This window comes from Euprymna scolopes, chromosome 7, assembly GCF_053919585.1.
Source record: "Euprymna scolopes isolate OS-2025 chromosome 7, ASM5391958v1, whole genome shotgun sequence".
In the NCBI taxonomy this organism is placed as follows: Eukaryota; Metazoa; Mollusca; class Cephalopoda; order Sepiida; family Sepiolidae; genus Euprymna; species Euprymna scolopes.
Window position 1 is genome coordinate 66,756,269 of NC_136488.1, and position 20,251 is coordinate 66,776,519.

A 20,251-nucleotide genomic window follows, 5' to 3' on the forward strand; every position below is an offset into this window, starting at 1 on the left:
CCTGTGGAATTGTCTTCCGTTTTCCTGCTTTCCGGCAATATGGTTGTGTTCAAGTCTAACGTAAATAAGTTCTTGATGAGCCGTTCCATATAAGTTATCAAATTTACCGAATTTTCATTACTAATGATTACTATATTGTCCAATTTCTACTGTACACTCTTTAACCCTTACCCTTGAGTGGCCTCTTGGCCTTGATAATGTGGTGATGCCTGTGTAAAAAAAAAAAAAAAAAAAAGCCCCAGAATTTTCACTGGGTCAAATATTACGTTTCCAGATGTATATTCATAAGATCTTGCTTTTGGGTAATTTTCAGCAAAATCTAGTGGTCAGAAAAGATTCTATATCTCAAAAATTGCTATTTTTTTTTTTTTTTTTTGCCATTTTGACCCCTTTTGACCCCCTGAGGACGCAAGTAGAATTTTTATCCAAAACCCGAAAATGTTACATTCCCTCCCTTGAGTAGTTGTAACTTTATGCAAAATTTCAGAAAAATGTGTGCGGGTCGTCATGCCTTTTTAGGAACTAACTTCCTCCACAAATAAATAAAAATAAAAAGAAGACTTACATGCAAAACAAACGGAGGTTTATTCACAGAAACCAAGGAATTAACAAATAAAGTATAATTCTCTTTATGATGAGTTCAGAAGTCCTTTTTAAGTGTTCGCATAAAAAAAGGAGAATGTCTTTTTTTGTTGAACTGTTCATATGTTAAAACATGTCAAGAGAGGCAATAGGTAATGTTCGCCTGTGAAATTGTATGAAGCGCGCGGAGCGGTGAAAATGGAAGAGTGATAGTAACACGTGTGGAACGTCCGAATGAAAATGTAGTTGAGAGAGAGATTTGATGTTTGTGTGTGCTTAAATACTATTTGGACCGGCTCCCAGCGAGCTTAAGTTTAGAAAAAAGTTGAGAAAAATGTCCTTGGAGAAATCCCATTGGACGGAAACATCACGTGGGGTGCTCTGTACTACGTTCGCTCGTTTTGAGTCGATTTAATATATAAGGCCACGCTGGAATTTGCGTGGGAGTTATTTTTTATTTTTCACGCGCCAACATAATCATAATCATACTGCGCGTCTAAATTGTATTTATTTTTATAACAATTTTTAATCTGAATCTTAACCGTGTCAACTGGCACAAATGTAATGAATAGTTATTGAGAATTTTGGGGATGAACGGACGAACAAACAAACAGACGAACAGACAAACGGACGAGGGTGAATTCTAAGGTCCAAACCCGACCAAGTCGGTGGACCAATAAATATAAATATCGTAAAAACTGAATTTATCTTGAAAATACTTTGAAAAAAGAGCTAGTTGCTACAAATTCTGAATAGGGGCACGTGAGTAAAAGTAAAAACTAAGGAGACATTTACTACTGGAGATCCCAATTCCTAGCAAGAGGACCAGGAGGCAAGTTTGTAAGGTATTCAGTGAGAAAAAGTCTTTTTAAAAAATAAACTAAGCTAAACTAGAGGAAGAGGTAAGTAAAATCATGTGACTTTCAAACCTACGAAAAGAAAGTGCAGTAAACAGAGACACTAATTAAAATATTTTCTTTAAATGTAATTTATGAAATAAACATTTTTTTTTCTATAAAGCAGTCTCTAAATGTTATTATTTATTTTTATTTTAAGCAACCAAAACGTCTCTTGTTTTGAACTTTTTGAAAATTAATAGATTGTGAAAGAAATTGTAAGAAATTATCAGCAGGGACTTTTTCCATCTTACACCGCCCGCCTCGTTTTGACGCATGCGCATAATCTCGTTTCTTTTTTTTCAAACACAACCACGTTGTTCCGACTATTACCGTTTCCAACTGTTTGTTTATTTTTGATAAAACATATTTTTACTTTGATATATCTTCATGATGGACCTTAAAAGAAAAGCCATGGATTCGGCTCTAATGCCCTTCAAAAAACCAAGAAGTGATCTTATTCAAATGCAAAAGAAAGATTTTGCGCTTCAATCGGCAAGGGTAAGTTGCAATTTTTTTTTAAAAGATTGTTTAGTATTTCTGACGATTATTGATCGTGCTATAAAAAACAAACAAAACAACAACAACAAAAAAACAGTTTAGGGTTTGTTTTACAATCCACAGAGATTCGAAAAAGTGGTCAAAAGATCAGATATATAACAAATAAGGTAAAATCATGAAAAAGTCTTGAGGTGATAATGAGAAAAATACGAACTTGTTTTCGAATCTGTGGATTGTAAAACAACCCCAAATTTATTTTATTTTATCTATCTGAACTCAAAAAGTGCACGATTAAAATATATAAATATTGCTTAAATAATATCCATCATGGCTATCGATCGCTATAAAGCCTGTGCAAAGCAACTACGGTGGATTATTTAAGCAATATTTATATATTTTAATCGTGCATTTCTCGAGTTCACATCGGTACGTACGATGACTCCTCATGTATAATATTTAACATAAGAAACATTTTTAATGCCTGCACACAATTATTTTTATGTCACCTTAATACTTTTTTGTAACTTTACCACAAATAAATGCTACCAAAGGCGAGATAAGTTACTTTTCTACCTAGCTGGGTAAGCTTTTAGTGTTTTTACTTAATTTAAAAACCTTATTCAGCTCGAAAAACAAGTAATGTCGTCTGTACACGAGCACAAGGAAAATGTCCACATAACAAATAGATTGCGGCAATTTTTCTTGTGCTTGTGTACCGATCGACTAGCAGTATCAGGATCTTTGGGAAAATCGCCATTGCAAATTTAACATCCCTCTTAGACTGCGAATAAAATATAAAAAAAAACTCGTAATTTCTCATTTTAAAGTGGGTTGTTTATTTTCTTTATGGAATATACTTCCAAAATAAACTATTAAAGTTGTTTCAAACATAATAAAAATATTTCTTATTTGTTAAAAAACCGTGGTGATTGAATACGCGGACATTTTGTCTACGCGGTCTTTTAACAAATAAAAAATAATATTTTTATTATGTTTTAAATAACTTTAATAGTTTATTTTGGAAGTATATTCCATAAAGAAAATAAACAACCCACTTTAAAAACAGTTTTTTATTGGGGGGTGTAAAAAATTCCGCCAAAATTCTGACACTGCTACCGATCGACATTGCATGTTTTTCGAGCCGAATAAATATTTTATTAGGTACGGACAAAAATGGGGGACTTAGGTATCGCCAAAACAATGTGAAAAACGGAACGCATGTTCCCGTGACGTCAGACTTGTGTTAACTATACGAACTATGGAAAAGCATAAGCGACTTAATGATTTTTTAAAACCTTTGTTTATCTTCTTCAAACTGCAATTAATAATTAATCTTTGGGTGCTAATGCAGATCCACTGATCCGCGCTATTTTTTTAACTCGTATTTCCACGTTTAATTAAAGTTTTATGATATGTTTTTTTATTCAATTTTAAGGTTAAAGTTCAGAATAGGTACAAAATACTCTTCCTTCCCCATGTTAAGAATGGCTTTTTAAATAACGTTATTATTTCAGCACGGATCACTCTCTGCATGAGTACCTTAAATATGAAATACGGTTTTACTGAATGTTCTTTTGGTTACCTACGGGCTTCCATATTTTGTTCGGTAAAAAGAGACGAACAAAATATGAGGGGGAGCTACAAAAAGCTTAATATTTGTGCAATAATATTTTCAAATCGATTTTAATCTGGCGATAAAATAGCTGACAAGAGTCATGTTTATGTAAAAACTTAATATTTAAAAAAAAATTCAAGCACAATTAAAAATCTATGTTGTAACGGAACATTTTGAAATAATGGAATTTTAATCGTTTTAATATTTAAAAAAATTTAATCGTTTTAATATTTTAAAAATTAATTAATGCTTACAAAGTTTCTTTTTCTTGGCAATTCAACTGATTATAGTATATATTAATTCGAAAAAAAGCTATTAAAAACAAACATAATATTAAATTTATATCATTTTTTTTAATTGCAACTTCGAGGTAAATTTTTGTTCAATATGTGTATTTAACCTTTTAAAAAATAAATATTTTTTACTTATTTGAACTCTTATGTTTCATAATAAATAGAAATTTCGATAGATTTAAATATATTTTGTTCGAATTTCGAAAAAATAAATATGAGGGGGGGGCACGCACTAAAAAATATTTCCCCTCATATATTTTACGGAAACTGCGTTTTATATGTAATTTCATTCTAAAATGATTAAGTATCGAAAATTTCACGAAAATCTGACCATTAGTTGATTTTTGCTAGATTTATTAAACACGGGTATGTTTTCACGTTCGGAATGCTTACTACATGGGAATGTTATTTTAAAGCGCCAATTATGTAAACACGATTTTTGTCTCGCAATTTCATTATTTTCATTCGACGAAAAAAATTTTTTTTAAATTATTACTGGTTTATTTTGCCCTTCTTCTTTTAAATGGTGCAAAAATTATATTGATAAAATTTATTTGTAATAAAGTTACATCGTTTTACATAGGGGGGGGGGGGTAATTCTGTGGTAAATTTTGGTAGGGGACCTAGTTTTGAAAGCCGATTTATCATAATTTTTTTGTAAGTTTCCGACTACTTTTTTATTGTATTTGAAAGATAAGAGACTAAACTTAATTTCAAAAGGAAAAACATATTTGTACACGTGAAAAAAAAAAAAAAAGTTATGAAACCCCATTCAGCTAAATTTTGAAGTTAAATAAATTCATTGCAAAAAAAAAAAAAATCCTTTAAAATATAAATATTAGTTTTCTGGATCTATTTCAAAGATAATTAGTAAAGTAAAATCCTAAGATATCGAATAATAAAAAAAAAAACACCTTGTTTGTACAAAACATAAATGAATTAACCCAAAAACCGAGTGATTGTTCGCAAAACGCAACAAACTAAAATTTTGTAAATACGAAAATTACGAAGGCCCAAAATTTCAGGTAGTCAAAAGACGGTGAAAATGATGTCATGTAATTAAAAGAGAGGAAGTTTTTTTTTTTTTTTCCCCAGTCACGCGTCTGTACATTTCTTTTCTGAACATTTGTATTAATTTTTGCATTTTTTAATTTAATTATTTTTCTATGTTCCTGTTTTTAAATTAATTTGTTTTTTAATTATTGTTCTATATTATATAAAAAAATATGTTATGCCGAAAGTTTCACATTCTTGCGAGCAAGGAAATTATTAAAATCTTGCTTATAAAAATTATGCGAAAAGTAGAAATATTTTTTGCAATTATAATTTTTGTGTGTGAAAATATGAAATAAACAATGCTTAATTCAATGGTAATATCGGTAGTTTGAGAAATTCATTTTTCTTCGAGTTATATAGAATTCATTAATACAGATTTTCATAATGTTCCTATAAAAACTATTTTATTTTTATTGTTACAAATTACGATGCTTTATTTATATAAAAAAAAGTAAAAATAAATTCTTGCGTTTTTTATTTACTACTGAAAACCATAACTTTAGTAAAGGTATTTTTTGTTTAAACAAAATAATACATTTCCACTAAGATTTAAATAAAAATAATTAGTTCATTATATTCCGTGATCATTATTTGATAAATACTGAAAATTTCATTAAAATTGGTTAATTTCCTGATTTTTGATGATTTTTTTAAGTAAAGGGAGGGCTCAAAATGTTTATACATTTTGAGCATCAGCATTCATTTTGCACGTACCTATATTTTACATTGAGTAAAAACCTATGCAGCTACGTAGAGGAGTATCTTATTTTGCCTTTATTAGCATTTTTTTTTATATATATATTTAATTTTTTTACCACTTTTTCTAATCTCTGTGGATTGTAAAACAAACCCAGATTTTCATGTTAAATTTGATTTTTAAAGTATCTTTTTTGTTTAATGTTCATTAAATTGTTAGGTGAAAGTACACTAGTTACAAAATGTCCTCCGGTTAAACAGTTTCCAAATAATAACATTACTATTTCAGCACGGTCCGTATTCTAAGCATAAATACCGATTGTTTTAAAGTCCTTTTTATTTTACTTTTATTTTGTCACTTGTGCATTACTGTCATGGAACAACGTTTTTGGATTCATTTTGAAGAGCACAGAACAGGGGAGACAATGCAGTTTTTTAACCAGGAGAATCGAAAATGTTAGCAACACAATAACACGAAATAAAACATTAATTATCTGAACATTTATTGAATTAAAATAAAATCAAAAAAATTTGGTGCTTCTTAAAATAAACAGATCGAGTTTTTTTTTGTTTCACATGTGCCGTTTTAAGCAAAAGACAATACATATTGTCTTAATTAGCATGTCGCAAATAGTAATATATCCAAAAATGAGGAAACTTCATAGAGTAGAAAGTGTAACCTATGAAGACGGTTATGGAATTTCAAAGGGTCATGTCCTGGTCAAACGGCAGTAAACATAACCAGACAAAGACTCCAAGGAGTGTTCACTAGTACATTAGTGTAGTTCTAGGTGGTTCACAATTCTGGAACACCCAAGAAAGTTCAGTAGTACGGCCTTGATCGCTTATACGATAACAGGGTTTGATGCGCGATTCCAGTTATCCCTCTTTTCACAACTGGTCTGTAATTAAAAGAACAAAAGAAAAAAAAATAAAGGAAAAAACTCAAAGTCTCAGAGGAAATAGGTGTGACACAGGCCACAGTCTGTATCCGGCGTTGGGATAGGTGTCCCTTTCCGCTTGCTGTCTCCTGAAAGAAATTAACTCAAGTGAACTTTTTCATTTCGTAGTTAACTCACAAATCCTATAGACAATGAATAAAATAAAACTCCAGTCGTCAGTTCTTGTTTTTACAAGCATTAATTATTAAATAAAACTCCTGACTACAATGTTTTGCTATTAAACAGTGGAATTAAACGGAAAAATATGCTTGTTTTTTAACAATGCAAGTATTCACAGTCGTGTCCTTCAGAAAAAGAAAAACAAATGTATCTGTGATGGACGATTTGTTTCTTTTTTCTTTTGTGATATTCTTATCGCCTGTGGTCAGTAAGAGGAGTGGTTGGCAGCAGCGTGGGTGGAGAAGCTAGTTCAGATTCTGTTTACAACCCAATTCAACTCAACTCAACTGCCAAAATTTGCTTTCGCATGCCTTTTTATAGCTAGGGAGTGGGGAAAGGCTGACGAGGTCAGAAATCCCATTCAGCTAATCAGCTTTTGCATTATCAAAATTGAATTCACTCGGATTGGCCAATTTGGTCAAATCATCTGTGCATATTAATTCAGTAACATTCCGAAACAATTCTTTTGTCTTTTTTTTATTTGATTTTGTTTAAAGTAAAATCTTCCATTGCTGGTAATAATGATGAAATATTTATTGATTTTTAACCACCAGTGAAGCTAAAATCGATAGACCTTCTTTCAAAAAATGTATTTTGATGTTTAGGAAAATATCTGCATATTTTACATGTGTTTTTACGAAAATCGGAGAAAATAACAATCTTATAGTTAAATAATTAGAGATTTGAAAAGAATCAGAATCGGGAATTTATCGTGGAATCGGTAATTGTATTAGAATCGGGAAAAATATTGGAATCGTCCCATCACTAGTTAGTAGTAAAATTGCTAAAAATCGTAAATTTTGATTTTCTTAGTTTAACAAAAAAATACTTGTTCAATTTGCATGTTTTCTCGAATATGACATCTTCGTTCTGTAATGAGTAACGGATATCATAAAGATTTTTCTGTATTTTCTTTACTTTTAATTGCTGCCATAAGTGCAAATTTGAATTAGCAACGGAAATTCTGATAACACAATTGCATTGTCTCCCCCTGTTCTACACTCTTCAAAATGAAACTAAGTTGTTCTGTGATATTAATGCACAAGTGCATTTATTTTATTATGTTTCTGTATTTTTATTTACATAAAAAAGCATTGTATCCATTTGTAAATTTTACGATCTATTATAAATGCTAAAAGTTTAGCTTTTTGATGTTTCACAAAATGTTGCAGGCTGCAATTATGTATTTGTTCAACAGGTACCTCCAACGCAAGACAGATTTAACCACCCTCTTAAATGTAACACGATGTAACTGTAATTTAATTTTATCATCATAACTTTTGTTTAATTTAAAAGAAGCTTAAAATAATCTAGTATTATTTTTAAAACAATTTTTACAGTGTACAAAAATTCTGAAAATGCAAGACTAAAATTGCGTTTACATTATCAACACCTTAAAACAACGTTTCTATGTAGTGATCATTTTGAAGGTGTAAACATATCTCTGTTTAATAAATCTAGCAAAAATCAACTAATGGTTAGGTTTTTGGAATTAACTTATATTTTAAAATCAGTTTTTATTAAATATGTGAGAAATTTTTTTTTTTTTTTTTAGGTGTTCTACCATACCTATATTTCATGTTATAAAAACTAAACAAAATAAATTTAGGTCCATAAAAATTGCAATATTTTAAACTGAAGAATCCAAATAATCAAAATACATACATATATATATATATATATAAACCCATTGCTTATTTCACTTACCTTGAAGTGGTAAATAAAAAATCAACATAAAATCAAGATCATTATGTTTTAAAAAAAATCGTTTGTTTTTTCAATAATATATTATATAATTAGTTAAATTATAACAAAAACACATAATTCTAAAACAATTATTTTTTAAAAAGATTTTAAAAAAATAAACTCCCAATATTCTGCGATAAGTAAGGTTTTCCAACTTTTGAAGAATATTTTCATATAATATAAAAAAAACGACTATTGCAATTATAAAATAGCAAATTCAACTATAACTTGAAATTATATTAATTGTCAAAAGATTTTTGTTTTTAGGGGGTCAACTTGATTTTAGCGCCTATTTTCAAAACAATGTATGGAGGCCTCTAATTTATAAAATGAACATAAACAAGAGCAAAAGAAATGCTGCTTCCTTGATTCAATTAAAGCAACTATAGACCTCTGTAAAAAGTATACACAATTATAAGATGGACACAAAATTACGACGTGGCTGATAGTGTTTAAAATATTGGTGATTTGACACACCTATTGTTTAATAATTGTATTTTTACAGAATTTAAACTAAAGTGTTTTTTTGGTACTTATGCAGAATACAGACTCCTCTGAAATATTAACGTTATCATTTAGAAATCCATTCTTAACATGTGGGGGAGGGGGCGTTTTCTAACTATTCTGCATTTTCACTTAATTTAATAAACAAAAATATGATAAAAATTGAATTTAACTTGAAAATTCTATCTAAAAGAAAATTGCAGAAGTATCGTGTTTATTTTTCTCTAAACTAATCTTAAGTTTTAGGTTTAGTTCTACGAAAGTCGGTTTGGTTTAAATTCTGTAGAAGTATCCTAGTTGGGGAAGATTCATTGTCATTTTATTTGTAAAACTTTAAAGAAGAAAAACATTAAACCTCCAAAAAGCACCAATTAGCGACTAGAGTGATTCTATAAAAATAATGAGTACTTATGCAATTCATAGACTGTGCTGAAATATTATTTAGAAAGCTATTATTAACATGGGAGAAGGATAGCTTTAACTACTCTGTACTTTTACCTAAAAATTTAATAAATGAAAGATACCGTAAAAATTTAATTTGAATTGAAAATCCAATCTAAAAAATAGCACATTCCATAAATTGTACAAGCATCAAATATATATTATTTACTTGCTTTAAACAGCAGTAAAATGTTATACAAGGATGAAAATCAGCTCTCTCAGTAAAGCATTCTGATCAGGTTCAAAAATACCCATAAACAGGCCTGTCAGCATTCTCCAGTAAAAGCACCTCAGGCGATCAGCAATAGCCCCCTTCCACTAAAGTAAGAATTAACGCCTAGGAAGGTGGATCTCTTAAATTAGTCGGACCATATCATGATCTGACAAAGTGTATGATGGATTAATTCAGTACCTAGGTTGTCAGAATGATGGCAAAGACTGACCTCACCTTGTATGACCAAATAGTTGTAAGGCAGTGTAAGTTTCAAATCCTTTGTTGCCAGTGTTGTAACCTTGCGGGCCAGTAATAATCAAATCAAACACAATGTTATAGTTATCAAAAATTGTATTAGCAAAAGGTATGTTACAGAAGTGCACATCATGATTCTGGGGCCATAACTGCCACGAATCACTACCTGTTAGATTTAACAAGATTCATAGTTTCCAAATAAGATCATTATTCCTGAAATAGGTATAGTTGCTTACCCCATAAGACAAATTAAGTTGGATAAAAATAGTTGGCTTCATTTGGTCAAGAGGTACAGTTATAAATGACTTCAGTCCCCCAGCATTGCAGGTACATTGATGTCAAGTGTTTGGTTAGCTTGGTTCTTCTATATTGATGGTTGAAGTGTTGACATCGCACTGAGGTCAAAGAGAAGCTGTGAGCAAGGAAGAGAAATTGTCCTAAAAAGGACAGATAGATCACAAGTTTTTTGGATTTCTCTGAAGAGGACAGATTCAATGCAAGTGTCTGGTAAAGAAACAGATATCGGTTAAAGTCAAGTATGATGACCAGAATGCAACAGCAGAGTTAATTGGGGTCTCAACAAATAATAGATAGTTGATAGTTGGGTAAAATTATTGGAACATCAGCAAGAACAACTGATCTAGTTCATCGCTGAACAGTTATAGCATCCATGACCGTAGCAGCTGATTGTGTGGACTGTTGGGTTAGTTAGTGAAACTGTAACAAACGTTTGCTTTGCCAGGCAGAAAAACAATGCAGTTAGAGCAAGGGAAATGTGATCAACAGGGGTCCTAGGGGTGGAAGCTGAACTACATGTTTGATCTTAATACCTAGACTAGGGAGCCGCCTTTTTTGTTCTCTTGGTACCAAATTTGTGCCTTAACAGGCTGATTAGATTTGCTGGGTTTAAATAGGAAGAAAAATTAAAGATCATGTTAATTAACAAGGAGTGACGATTGCAATTAATAAGAGTTATTGTTCATGGATGAATTAATTGTGCTTTCAAAAATGAATCTATTTATATAAGATGTTTATTTAAACTTGCTTTTCTTTTTTACTTTTTAGGGTATTCATCGAACTTCCAATCTGGAAGCACCCATCATGCTTCTTACTGGACACGAAGGAGACATTTTTACTGGGAAATTTTCTCCAGATGGAAACATTTTAGCAACTTCAGGATTTGATAGAATGATTTGTAAGTTATGAAAGATATTTGAACAACTTTTATGCTTTTTTTTTTTTTTTTTAAGGAATATTGCTGTAGTAAATCGGTAAAATGCTAGTAAGAGCGACATTGGCTCTGTGAAATCTGGTAATGGTTTACAACCAGAGTTGCAGATTGGAAGATATAAGGTTTGATTCTTAGAATTCCAAAAATACCAACTTTGATAATTGTCAATTGTAAAGTCTTCCAATATTCAAACAGTTGATTCTTCAAAGATTAAAAAAAAAAATCCGTATCCTTCCAAAGGTTTCGACTCGGCAGCCCTGTTTATGACAACAACCAAAAGGCAACCACACAAAATGAAAATGAGTTTCCAGAAATGGAAAAAAAAAAGAAAAAAACATTGATTTGAATTGAATTTGTAAATGTAAGAACCAAATATTTTGCATTTTTTTTTTTAAATAAACATTTATTTATTTAAAAATTTAAAGTCAACTTAGTTTCATCAGGCATAGAAACAGTTTGTGTTTTTCTTTTTCTTTTCTTGTGGTATGTTGTCACTAAAAAAGTATCATATGGTCTTGATGCCTTTTTTCAAATGTTCCATTCAGAAGGCTAGCATGATTTGCATGAAATGAATTGTTTTCCTTCATGTAAATTCGAATTGGAATTTGTCAATTTAAGAAGCCAATACAAAGTAGGGTTTTTTTTTAATATTTATTTAAAAATTTTAAATAACCTGGTTTCAGCAATATATATCATCAGTGTTTGTACAAGCTTGAAAAGTCTTTGAATTTTGATTTTTGCCTTGAAAAAAAACCTTATTTCTATTATTACCTTGAAAAATCCTTGAAAATATGGAAAGTGTGTTGAAAATTTCTTGAAAAGACCTTGGAAATGGTATCCTTTACGTCCAATAAGCATTTGTGTTGACTATTAAAAATAAAATGCTTTCAGAATGTCAGCCTCTGAAACAAGAACTGAACTGGCTAAGCTTTAAACTAAACAAGAACAACTGCAAAGTCACTGAATGACAAAGTGTAGTGAAGCTGTATATAGTTGACCAGTTTTGTTGTACATTAAACACCTTTAAAACTACTTCAAGAGATAAATGAAAATGACTTTTCCTGTTGTTAATTAAGTTTTTTATCATTGTTTATATATCAAATTTTGTTTTCAAAACTTGAATTTTGTCTGGAGAAGTACTTGAAAAACTTTGAAAAGTCCTTGAAAATCTGTACGAACCCTAGTCATCATTGTTTTTGCTTTTTAAAATTATAAATTCCAAATACTTACATGTTGGAAAAAAGTTTCTAATTCATTTACTAATTTAGTTACAGTGTTGCATGTTTTTTTTGCATATTTTTGTGAAGGACAACATTGGTGCTGATTATTAGAAGACATATAAAGCATTAGATGAAGAAGACTACCAATGTCCCTATTTGCTTGCTTCCTCCAGCCATCCAGCGTGACCGTAGCCGAGATTGAACTCCTTACATAAGTTTGTAGGGTAATTAAAATCTTGTCGGGAGCTAAATACTTGATGCTTCGCCAGCGCTATCAAGGGTATCTATTATCGTGACGCCATCACTAGATGGAGTGCCTACCATGGCTTAAGAGAGTCCCATCTACCCTTGAGAAAAGGATAGACCACAGCAGTTTCTCAACCTGGTATTTTACTTTGCCTTCCCAAATCGTCACCCATCTGGTACTGGCCAGGTTCAATGTTGCTTAACGTCGATGATCTGGTGAGAACCGGTGTGTCAACGTGATTGTACCATATATGCTTGCTTCCTAATGAGGACAAAGTGAAACAAAATTTCAGTTTTTAATCAGAGATGACATTCAGCTCCCCTTGTAAATTGGCATACTAGGTTGAGACAAAAATACAAATGGCTTCAGCCTAGGAGAATTACTTCTTTAGCAATAAAGAGAACAGATACTATACTTTAATCTTAACCTAAAGATTAAGAGTCATAAAATGATGAAAATTAAATTTTTATTCTCAAAGGAAAAGATGAAATTATGTTATCTTCCCAAATCGAAGGAAGAATTTTATTTTTTAATAAAAATCGCTTCAGACAAGGCATGAAGTTATTTATATTCTCCCCACAATGGGATGATGTGACACAAGGGTTGGAAAGTGGGATTTGAAAAGCCAGTACTCTAGAGGAAGAGCACGCTGGCCTGCAAAACATGCCTAGGCAACCCTGTCAGCATTTCTCCGTAGGGGTGCCTCAGATGATTATCAATAAACTAACCCTTTCTAACAGAGAGAAAGCAAAGAATTAGAACTGCGCAGGACGAAAGTCATACCTTAGTCAACAGAGAAGTCATCTAAACATTGGTCTAGACGCTTGCTTTAGTATTGATGAAAAATCCCTGACAAGGTATGAAGTAACTTGATGTAAGGAGCTAAAAAAATGTTTGAATATTACTTTAAGGTTTAAAAACAACCATAAGTCTTAGATGGATAAATGCTGAGCCAGAAACAGCAATTGCCTTAAACCTTAAAGTAATATTCAAACATTTTGTTAGAAACCTTGCTCATGAAATGTGTGGACTAAAAGTTGGTTGGTTGTTGCAGCGTTCACCCTGGATCAGTTGAACTAGCTCCATCCAACAAGTTCACTGCATCCTGTATAATGGCTGACCAGGCGCGGCAGTCAGCGGCTGTTTCCACTACAAGCATAAGTCATTCATGGTTCCATCGGCGGAGCTCGAGGATCATTTCAGTGTCCTGTTTTACCATCCTGAGCCAGGTCTTGAGTTGGCCACCATAGCGTTTCTTCCAGTCTGGTGGTGCTGCTGAGTTGATAGCTTCATGAATGAAGTCACTTGGATAGGAAGGGAAGCGTGAGTTACGAGGTGGCTGAAAGTAAACCTAACATTCATTTTTGCTTCTGAAAAAAGGAGTTTTATTTAACTAAAACATTTGTTAGATAAATTATTCTATTATGTAACAGATTTTTATACATTTCTGAAGGTTCATTTTAAAGATGCAACCAAAATGTTTGTAGGACAGTGATCAAATTGAGAGTGTGAATGGAGTACATGCAAGGGAGTAAAATTTAACTCATTTGCTGTTATTAAAAATGTGTTTTGTTTTTTTTTTTTGTTTTACAAAGGAGTTACCACTTATCAAGGCCCATAGGCCACTCGAAGATACGGGTTAATGCGTATACATTAGTCAATGGGATTATAGCGTAGTAATCATAAGTAGTGGAAATTTTGTAAATTTGGATTACTTAGGGGGATGGTTTATCAAGAACTTGTTTACGTTGGACTTGAAGACAATCAAATTGTAGTCAGCTGGAAAGTAGGCAATTGGAAGAGAGTTCCACAGGCAGTTCTAAGAAAGAAGCTTTGTTCATGGAATCTACGTTTAGGTTTAGGCACAGATAAAGAGTGTGGGAAATTATTGATAGTGGTTTTGGCTAGACGAGTGTTTCTCGTGAAAGTTTGAAGGGGGTCCATAGATTGAAGCTCAGACGAGCACTTGCTATGAAAATAACGATAAAGCAAAGACAGGCTTGCAACATCTCTTCTGTGGGAAAGAAGTTGCAGGAAAGAGAAAAGGGCATCCCTCACTAAGCTACAAAGTCTATTTTGAATTCTGTCAAGGCAGGATAAGCTGCTTCTAGCAGCTCCTGCTCAAATGTGGCAACAGAACTCCATCATTTTTGCTATATTAATAAAATTATGAGTCAACTTAACGTGTCCATACTATTCTCACACCAGCATAACTTTGGTAATTATTGAATTTTTTTTTATGTTCATGCTTAATTATTTTTTCAAATGTGTAAATGTATTTTGGATGTGAATAATTTATAATCACATTTTCTTTCTCTAGTGTTTTGGAACGTGTATGAAGAATGCGACAATATCGGTGTTTTACGCGGACACACAGGAGCAGTTATGGAACTCCACTTTTCTACAGATGGCAGGTAATGATTTTTGAAATATTTTTATTCGTCCCCTGACAAAAGGAGGACGGACCTGTAAATTTACCCTTGTCCGTTCGTCTGTCCGCTCTTTTCTCAATAACTACGCCTTGGAATTTTTTAAAATTTTGCACAAACATTATACATGATATGAGTAAAAAAGTAACAGAACGAATTTTCCAGGACCCCCCCCCCCCCCCCGGTGCCTTTCGGGTTAAAATGGTTAAAATTTACACTTTTGTGCTTATTAAAAAAATGGATGCCTTGGATTTTATAAAACTTTCTGAAAAGCTTTAACAAACTGATTTCTATATAATTTTATTTGTCTATACTTCGCGATAACTCTTGGGTGCCCCAGGGACTCTTTTAGGGCTAATAAAAATACTCCATTTTTGCGACTATTTTACCATATTTGTCCAAAATTTTCTGTGTATGTCTATTTAGCAGTTTTGCATGGTGCTGAACTCAAATTTAAATATGTTAAGGCCTTGGGCACTTTTGGGGCTGAATGGAGGGGGGGGCAGGAAGAGACAAATGATGGACTTAGTCATTTCTTTTGTTGGCATGGTGCAGAACTCAAATTTACATATGTTAAGACCTAAAACTGCACTGTTTGTTCATTTTCACCAGGATTTGACGTCTCCTGGGGACTTTGGGGGCTAAATGGAGGGGGGGTGCAAATGCTGAACTTAGTCATTTTTTGATGTCTCGTTCACTGTGCGCTCACGGAGGACCATGCATGCTTCACTTATTTCATAAGTGCAGCAGAAAAATATTAAAACAACTCTTAACTTTTCAAACTTTCAATGGGAGTTATGCCTTTTAGATTAGTGAACCAAATTTCCATCAATTCCATAATTCATTTCTTTTAGTCACTGATATTTCATACAAATCAAAACGATTCTAAGGCAACTCTCATTTTTTCTTTTTTTTTTTTTTCTTTTTTTTTTTTGGAGGGTAGGTTCCTTTGAAGATTCAGTTTTTATTCAGTTCAACAAAATATTAAAAAAACGAAGATAAAGAAAAGTCTCTATTATATATGTGTTTGTTATGGAATGAAGTTCTCATAAAAGAAAAATAACTTAATTTGATCAAGTATTTTTTTTTTTTTTTTTTTTACGGGGGAAAATCGAATTTTAGTCAGAAGAAGGGGAGATAACTCCGTCTTGAAGTTTGCCAAACGCACATGAAGTCCTAATAATTTTATTAATAAATTTTTAAAGGATTTTTGTAAAGAAAAAAAAAAACAGAAAGAAAAAAAGGAATACCTAAGATTAATTCAAAACTGTAAAAATAATCTCATCAAATTATTTTACTTATTTTATTTTCCATTTTTCAGTCAGGTGTTCACTGCCTCCACAGATAAGACATTAGCAATTTGGGATGTTGAGAGTGGACTTCGAATAAAGAAATTAAAAAGTCATCAAGGTTTTGTTAACACATGCAATCCAGCTCGAAGAGGTCCGCAGTTGATTTGCAGTGGAGCTGACGATGGGACAATCAAGGTCAGTTTTATTGGAATTTATAAATATTTTTTCCTTTTTTTTTTGTCTTCCTTCACTCCGACGTACAGCAATGTTTAAATTGGTGATTAAAAAATATGAACCAGACAGTGCTGCTCATCTTTTGTTCAACACTGCTTTATTGTAAATATCGTCTGAGAGAAAATTTTGAACTATTTTGTATCCAAATTCTTTTTTCCTAAAATAAAACTATTTCTTATACTAGTAAAAATAAAGTTGTATTTGTGTGGCAACCGTGTGAAAAGACATTGGAATAAATGGCTAGTGTTTATGTGTGCTTGTTGTAAAGAAATGGCGGCATACGAACTGAGAACCATTTGTGGATGAGGCGAGTATGATTATGCAAATTTAGGTGCTGTTGAGAACCCAAAATAGCTGAATAAAAGAAGACACATTTTTCTGCTTGCAAATCAGTTTTGTTTTAGAGGTCACATCATTTCCGTCTGTTTTGGCCGATTCATGCATTTTTTGTTGGTGGTGAAAAGGGGAAAGAAATACTGCTGCTGTTAATCCTGACAGTGAATGTCTTTATTATGGGTAAAGAGACGTAAATAATTAGGCATAAGTGTGTGTTCTTTCAACTACATAACTTACGTGACAAACATAGGAATCAAATGCCTAATTATACTTTTCAGTTTGCAAGAAATTCCATGTCTTCACTATAGAAGTCTCTAGGTGCTGAAAAGCCTTCTACTCTAAGTTTCTTCTCTCAAACTGCTAGACTTTGGAATTCATGCCGTTTCCTGGTTTCCCGACTAACGTACCGAAATTTAAATGTAATACAGACATCTTGCTGCTCAACTCCTTACATTGTATCTCGTTAAGCTTGGTTCCAAATAGTGATGCTACGAGCAAGTAGCAATATGCCTTGTTTGGGGTGAATAAAAGTTTAAAAAAAAAAAAAAAAAAAATTATACGATCTCAAAAAAAGCATTGGTGAGAGTTGAGGACATGCATTGCATGGAGAAAAATGAGATGAGAATGGTACGATAGAACTGTGAGTCTTATAGACAAGCTTAGATCTGATGATCTTGGAGGAAGATCAAATTAAATCTGGACAGTGTCAGAAGATGTATGCAGAACAGGAGACTTTGTTAGTTTGGTCATATTGAAAGAATAATGAGTGTTCTGGGTGAGTAGATGTAGTAGAACAATTGAGGTGGTAAGGGAAGACCCGCAAAAATATGGGAGAAAATGATAGAAATGTCGGCTAAATAAATCTCTGTCCAAAGTTTGGAAGTCAGTTTCTAAAGGCTGTGTAAAAGATATATTAAAACTGATGATGCTTTTTGAGATATATAAATTAAATTTACGTTTCTTTAGTTTGCAGGAATTTTTTTTATTTTAGAATGTTTATTGGTCTGCCGACAAAGGAGGGATTGGACCTAGTAATTCACCCCCGTTCGTCTGTTATTCACACTTTTCTCAATAACCATGCCTTGGATTTTTTTTTAAATATTGCACAAACATTAGTCATGATGAAAGTAAATTTTTGCCAGAACAGATTTTCCGCGATAACTCTGGTTGCTCCCCCTCCCATCCAGGAGGCATTATTGTCCCCTAAATCGTTCACTTGTGGAGGGGGACCCCGTATGCTTGGCTAGTTTTGCCTGAAATTGTCGTCATCGTTTTCGGTTTCTCTCAAGTACATTTTTATCATTTCATCCTATGTTTTCCCCTGCAAACTGGAACATGTTACCTTATTCAAGAAATCTCATCCATTCTTTCAACACTGCCATCCCATCAAAGTCTCCTGTTCTGCATGCACCTCCCTATACTGTCGAGACGTGTGCACGACAGGAAATTGGGATAATATGACTATGTTGAAAGAAATGGGACCTCTTGGATCAGTAGATGTAGAACAGTTGAGCTAGCAGGTCTAGTTTACAGTGGAAGGCCAAGAAGTAAATAACACAAATTCTCAGATTATTTTTTTATTAGAAAAATTATGTTTGATGAAATTCAATTTTTTAGTCCAGAATATTTGTGATGAAAATAAGTTATAGAAAATATCAAAAATCAATTTCTCTCCAGCAAACTTTTTTTTCTCACTGAAACCGGACACAACTGGAAGAGAGAAAAAAAAAAAGCATACAATTATATGAATGTTTATGCATACTTATTTGTTATTTAATATGTCTAGAACTGTACAAACACGTGATTATTAATAGAAACAATATTTTATGGCTTTTTAAAATCAAATAACGTGATAAGAAATCAAATTTATTTCCCTTATGAAGAAGAGAGAGGATTTATCTCCCCTGAACTTAAAATAAGTTGAACTTATAGGTATTTGGAGACTAGTATACCCGGTGTGAAGCCTTAGAAATGATTATATATTTATCATTCAATATGTCTTATCTAGAACTATACAAATAATCTAACTGAAATGCCAAAGTTGAGCCCATGTTTTTTTTTACATTAAAAGGAAAACACCCGATTTTAGGTTAAAACGCACCATCTTTTCTATACTGTTTATGTACATGAAATATCAGTGACAAGTAATTTGCATATTGTTTTTGAAAAAGAACATTTTATTAATTTACTATTGTTTTTAAATCAATGATTGTTCTTATTTTAACATAACAAATAATTGTTTCGCAATGCTTTATTTCCCAGACAAGCATTTGCGTTTAAACGTTCATTTTTCTTTAGAAAAATAAACTTGTTAACAAGTTACGATCTATTTCTAAATTGTAAGTGGAAGGACAAATTGATTTTTTTCTTTCTTTTCAATTATAACTAAAAGATAAATTTGTATGGAAATTATAAAAAATGTTTGTTTATGTTTGTTTTTTTGTTTTGTTTCGTGTTTACAACAAAGCTATGAATGAAATGTTTATTATTTTCCATGGTTCAAGTATGGACCTTAGCGATAGCGAGCCTACAAAGCTAGTTGACTACATAGAAAACAAGGTTACCAATTTGTATATTGAAGTTATTTCCCTTAGATAGAGTTAGCTCCCGTGAAACAAAGGATGAGTTTCGTCCCTTGAATAGTATTTTTTTTTTTTTTTCAGTGTACTTTAGTAAGTCCTCGGAGATTAAAGGTCCTCTTCCTGGACTAATCATTTGGTTTCCTTATGAGATATATAAATACCCCCCCCCCTTTATTTTTTAAAATTATTTTATGTGTCTTTTATATATCTGCCCGCCTGTATGTCTCTTGTCATCTTTTTGATTGATGTATATCGGTGAAGGTTCATGCTTCCAGATGTTCAACGATCCATGAAGTTGCATCTCTCCCCAGGTCTCCCAATGTGAAGATATTTGCATACTTTGTTGTGGCAGTGTAAAAGCCATCTGCCAATGAGATCTGGCATCCAAACATCAGGTATCTGAATGTTTGTAGATATATAATTTGAAATTAGTTTCAGTTGTTGTAAGAACTTAGCAAAAAAAAAAAATAAATAAATAAAATAAGCAGAAAAAATTGACAACAACGATAAAAAGAAGAAAAAAAACCAAATAGTAAGGATTCTGATTGAATCAAGAAAAGTAAAAAAAAAAAAAAATGTAAGTTTAAAATAAAGATGAATTATCACTTACAAGATTAGAACTTTCTTGAGCTAAAATGTCTTATTTTCAAATAGAAGAGATTGGTCATGTTATTGAAAACATTATTTCGTAAAGCTATTTAGAGAATTTAGAACACCAAATAATATTATACAAGGGTCTTTCCAAAAGTAAAGCTTCCTA

The 20,251-nt window shown here is 32.0% G+C and overlaps 2 protein-coding genes across 2 annotated transcripts in view; one reads left to right on the forward strand and one right to left on the reverse strand.

Annotated features, from left to right (window-relative positions):
* The first annotated feature begins 1,749 nt into the window (after window positions 1-1,749).
* The window catches only part of LOC145279778 (U5 small nuclear ribonucleoprotein 40 kDa protein-like), a 31,830-nt gene continuing 13,328 nt past the window's right edge, over window positions 1,750-20,251 (forward strand). The window contains exons 1-4 of the mRNA XM_080131101.1: window positions 1,750-1,979; window positions 10,986-11,115; window positions 14,939-15,032; window positions 16,369-16,534. Of these exons, the coding sequence (XP_079987227.1) occupies window positions 1,869-1,979; window positions 10,986-11,115; window positions 14,939-15,032; window positions 16,369-16,534 (501 nt within the window). The 5' untranslated portion in view covers window positions 1,750-1,868. The remainder of the gene's footprint in view (window positions 1,980-10,985; window positions 11,116-14,938; window positions 15,033-16,368; window positions 16,535-20,251) is intronic.
* Window positions 18,471-20,251, reverse strand: part of LOC145279777 (N-acetylgalactosamine-6-sulfatase-like) — a 148,971-nt gene continuing 147,190 nt past the window's right edge. Inside the window, exon 15 of the mRNA XM_080131100.1 lies at window positions 18,471-18,619. The gene's annotated coding sequence lies outside the window, so the exon portion shown is untranslated. The remainder of the gene's footprint in view (window positions 18,620-20,251) is intronic.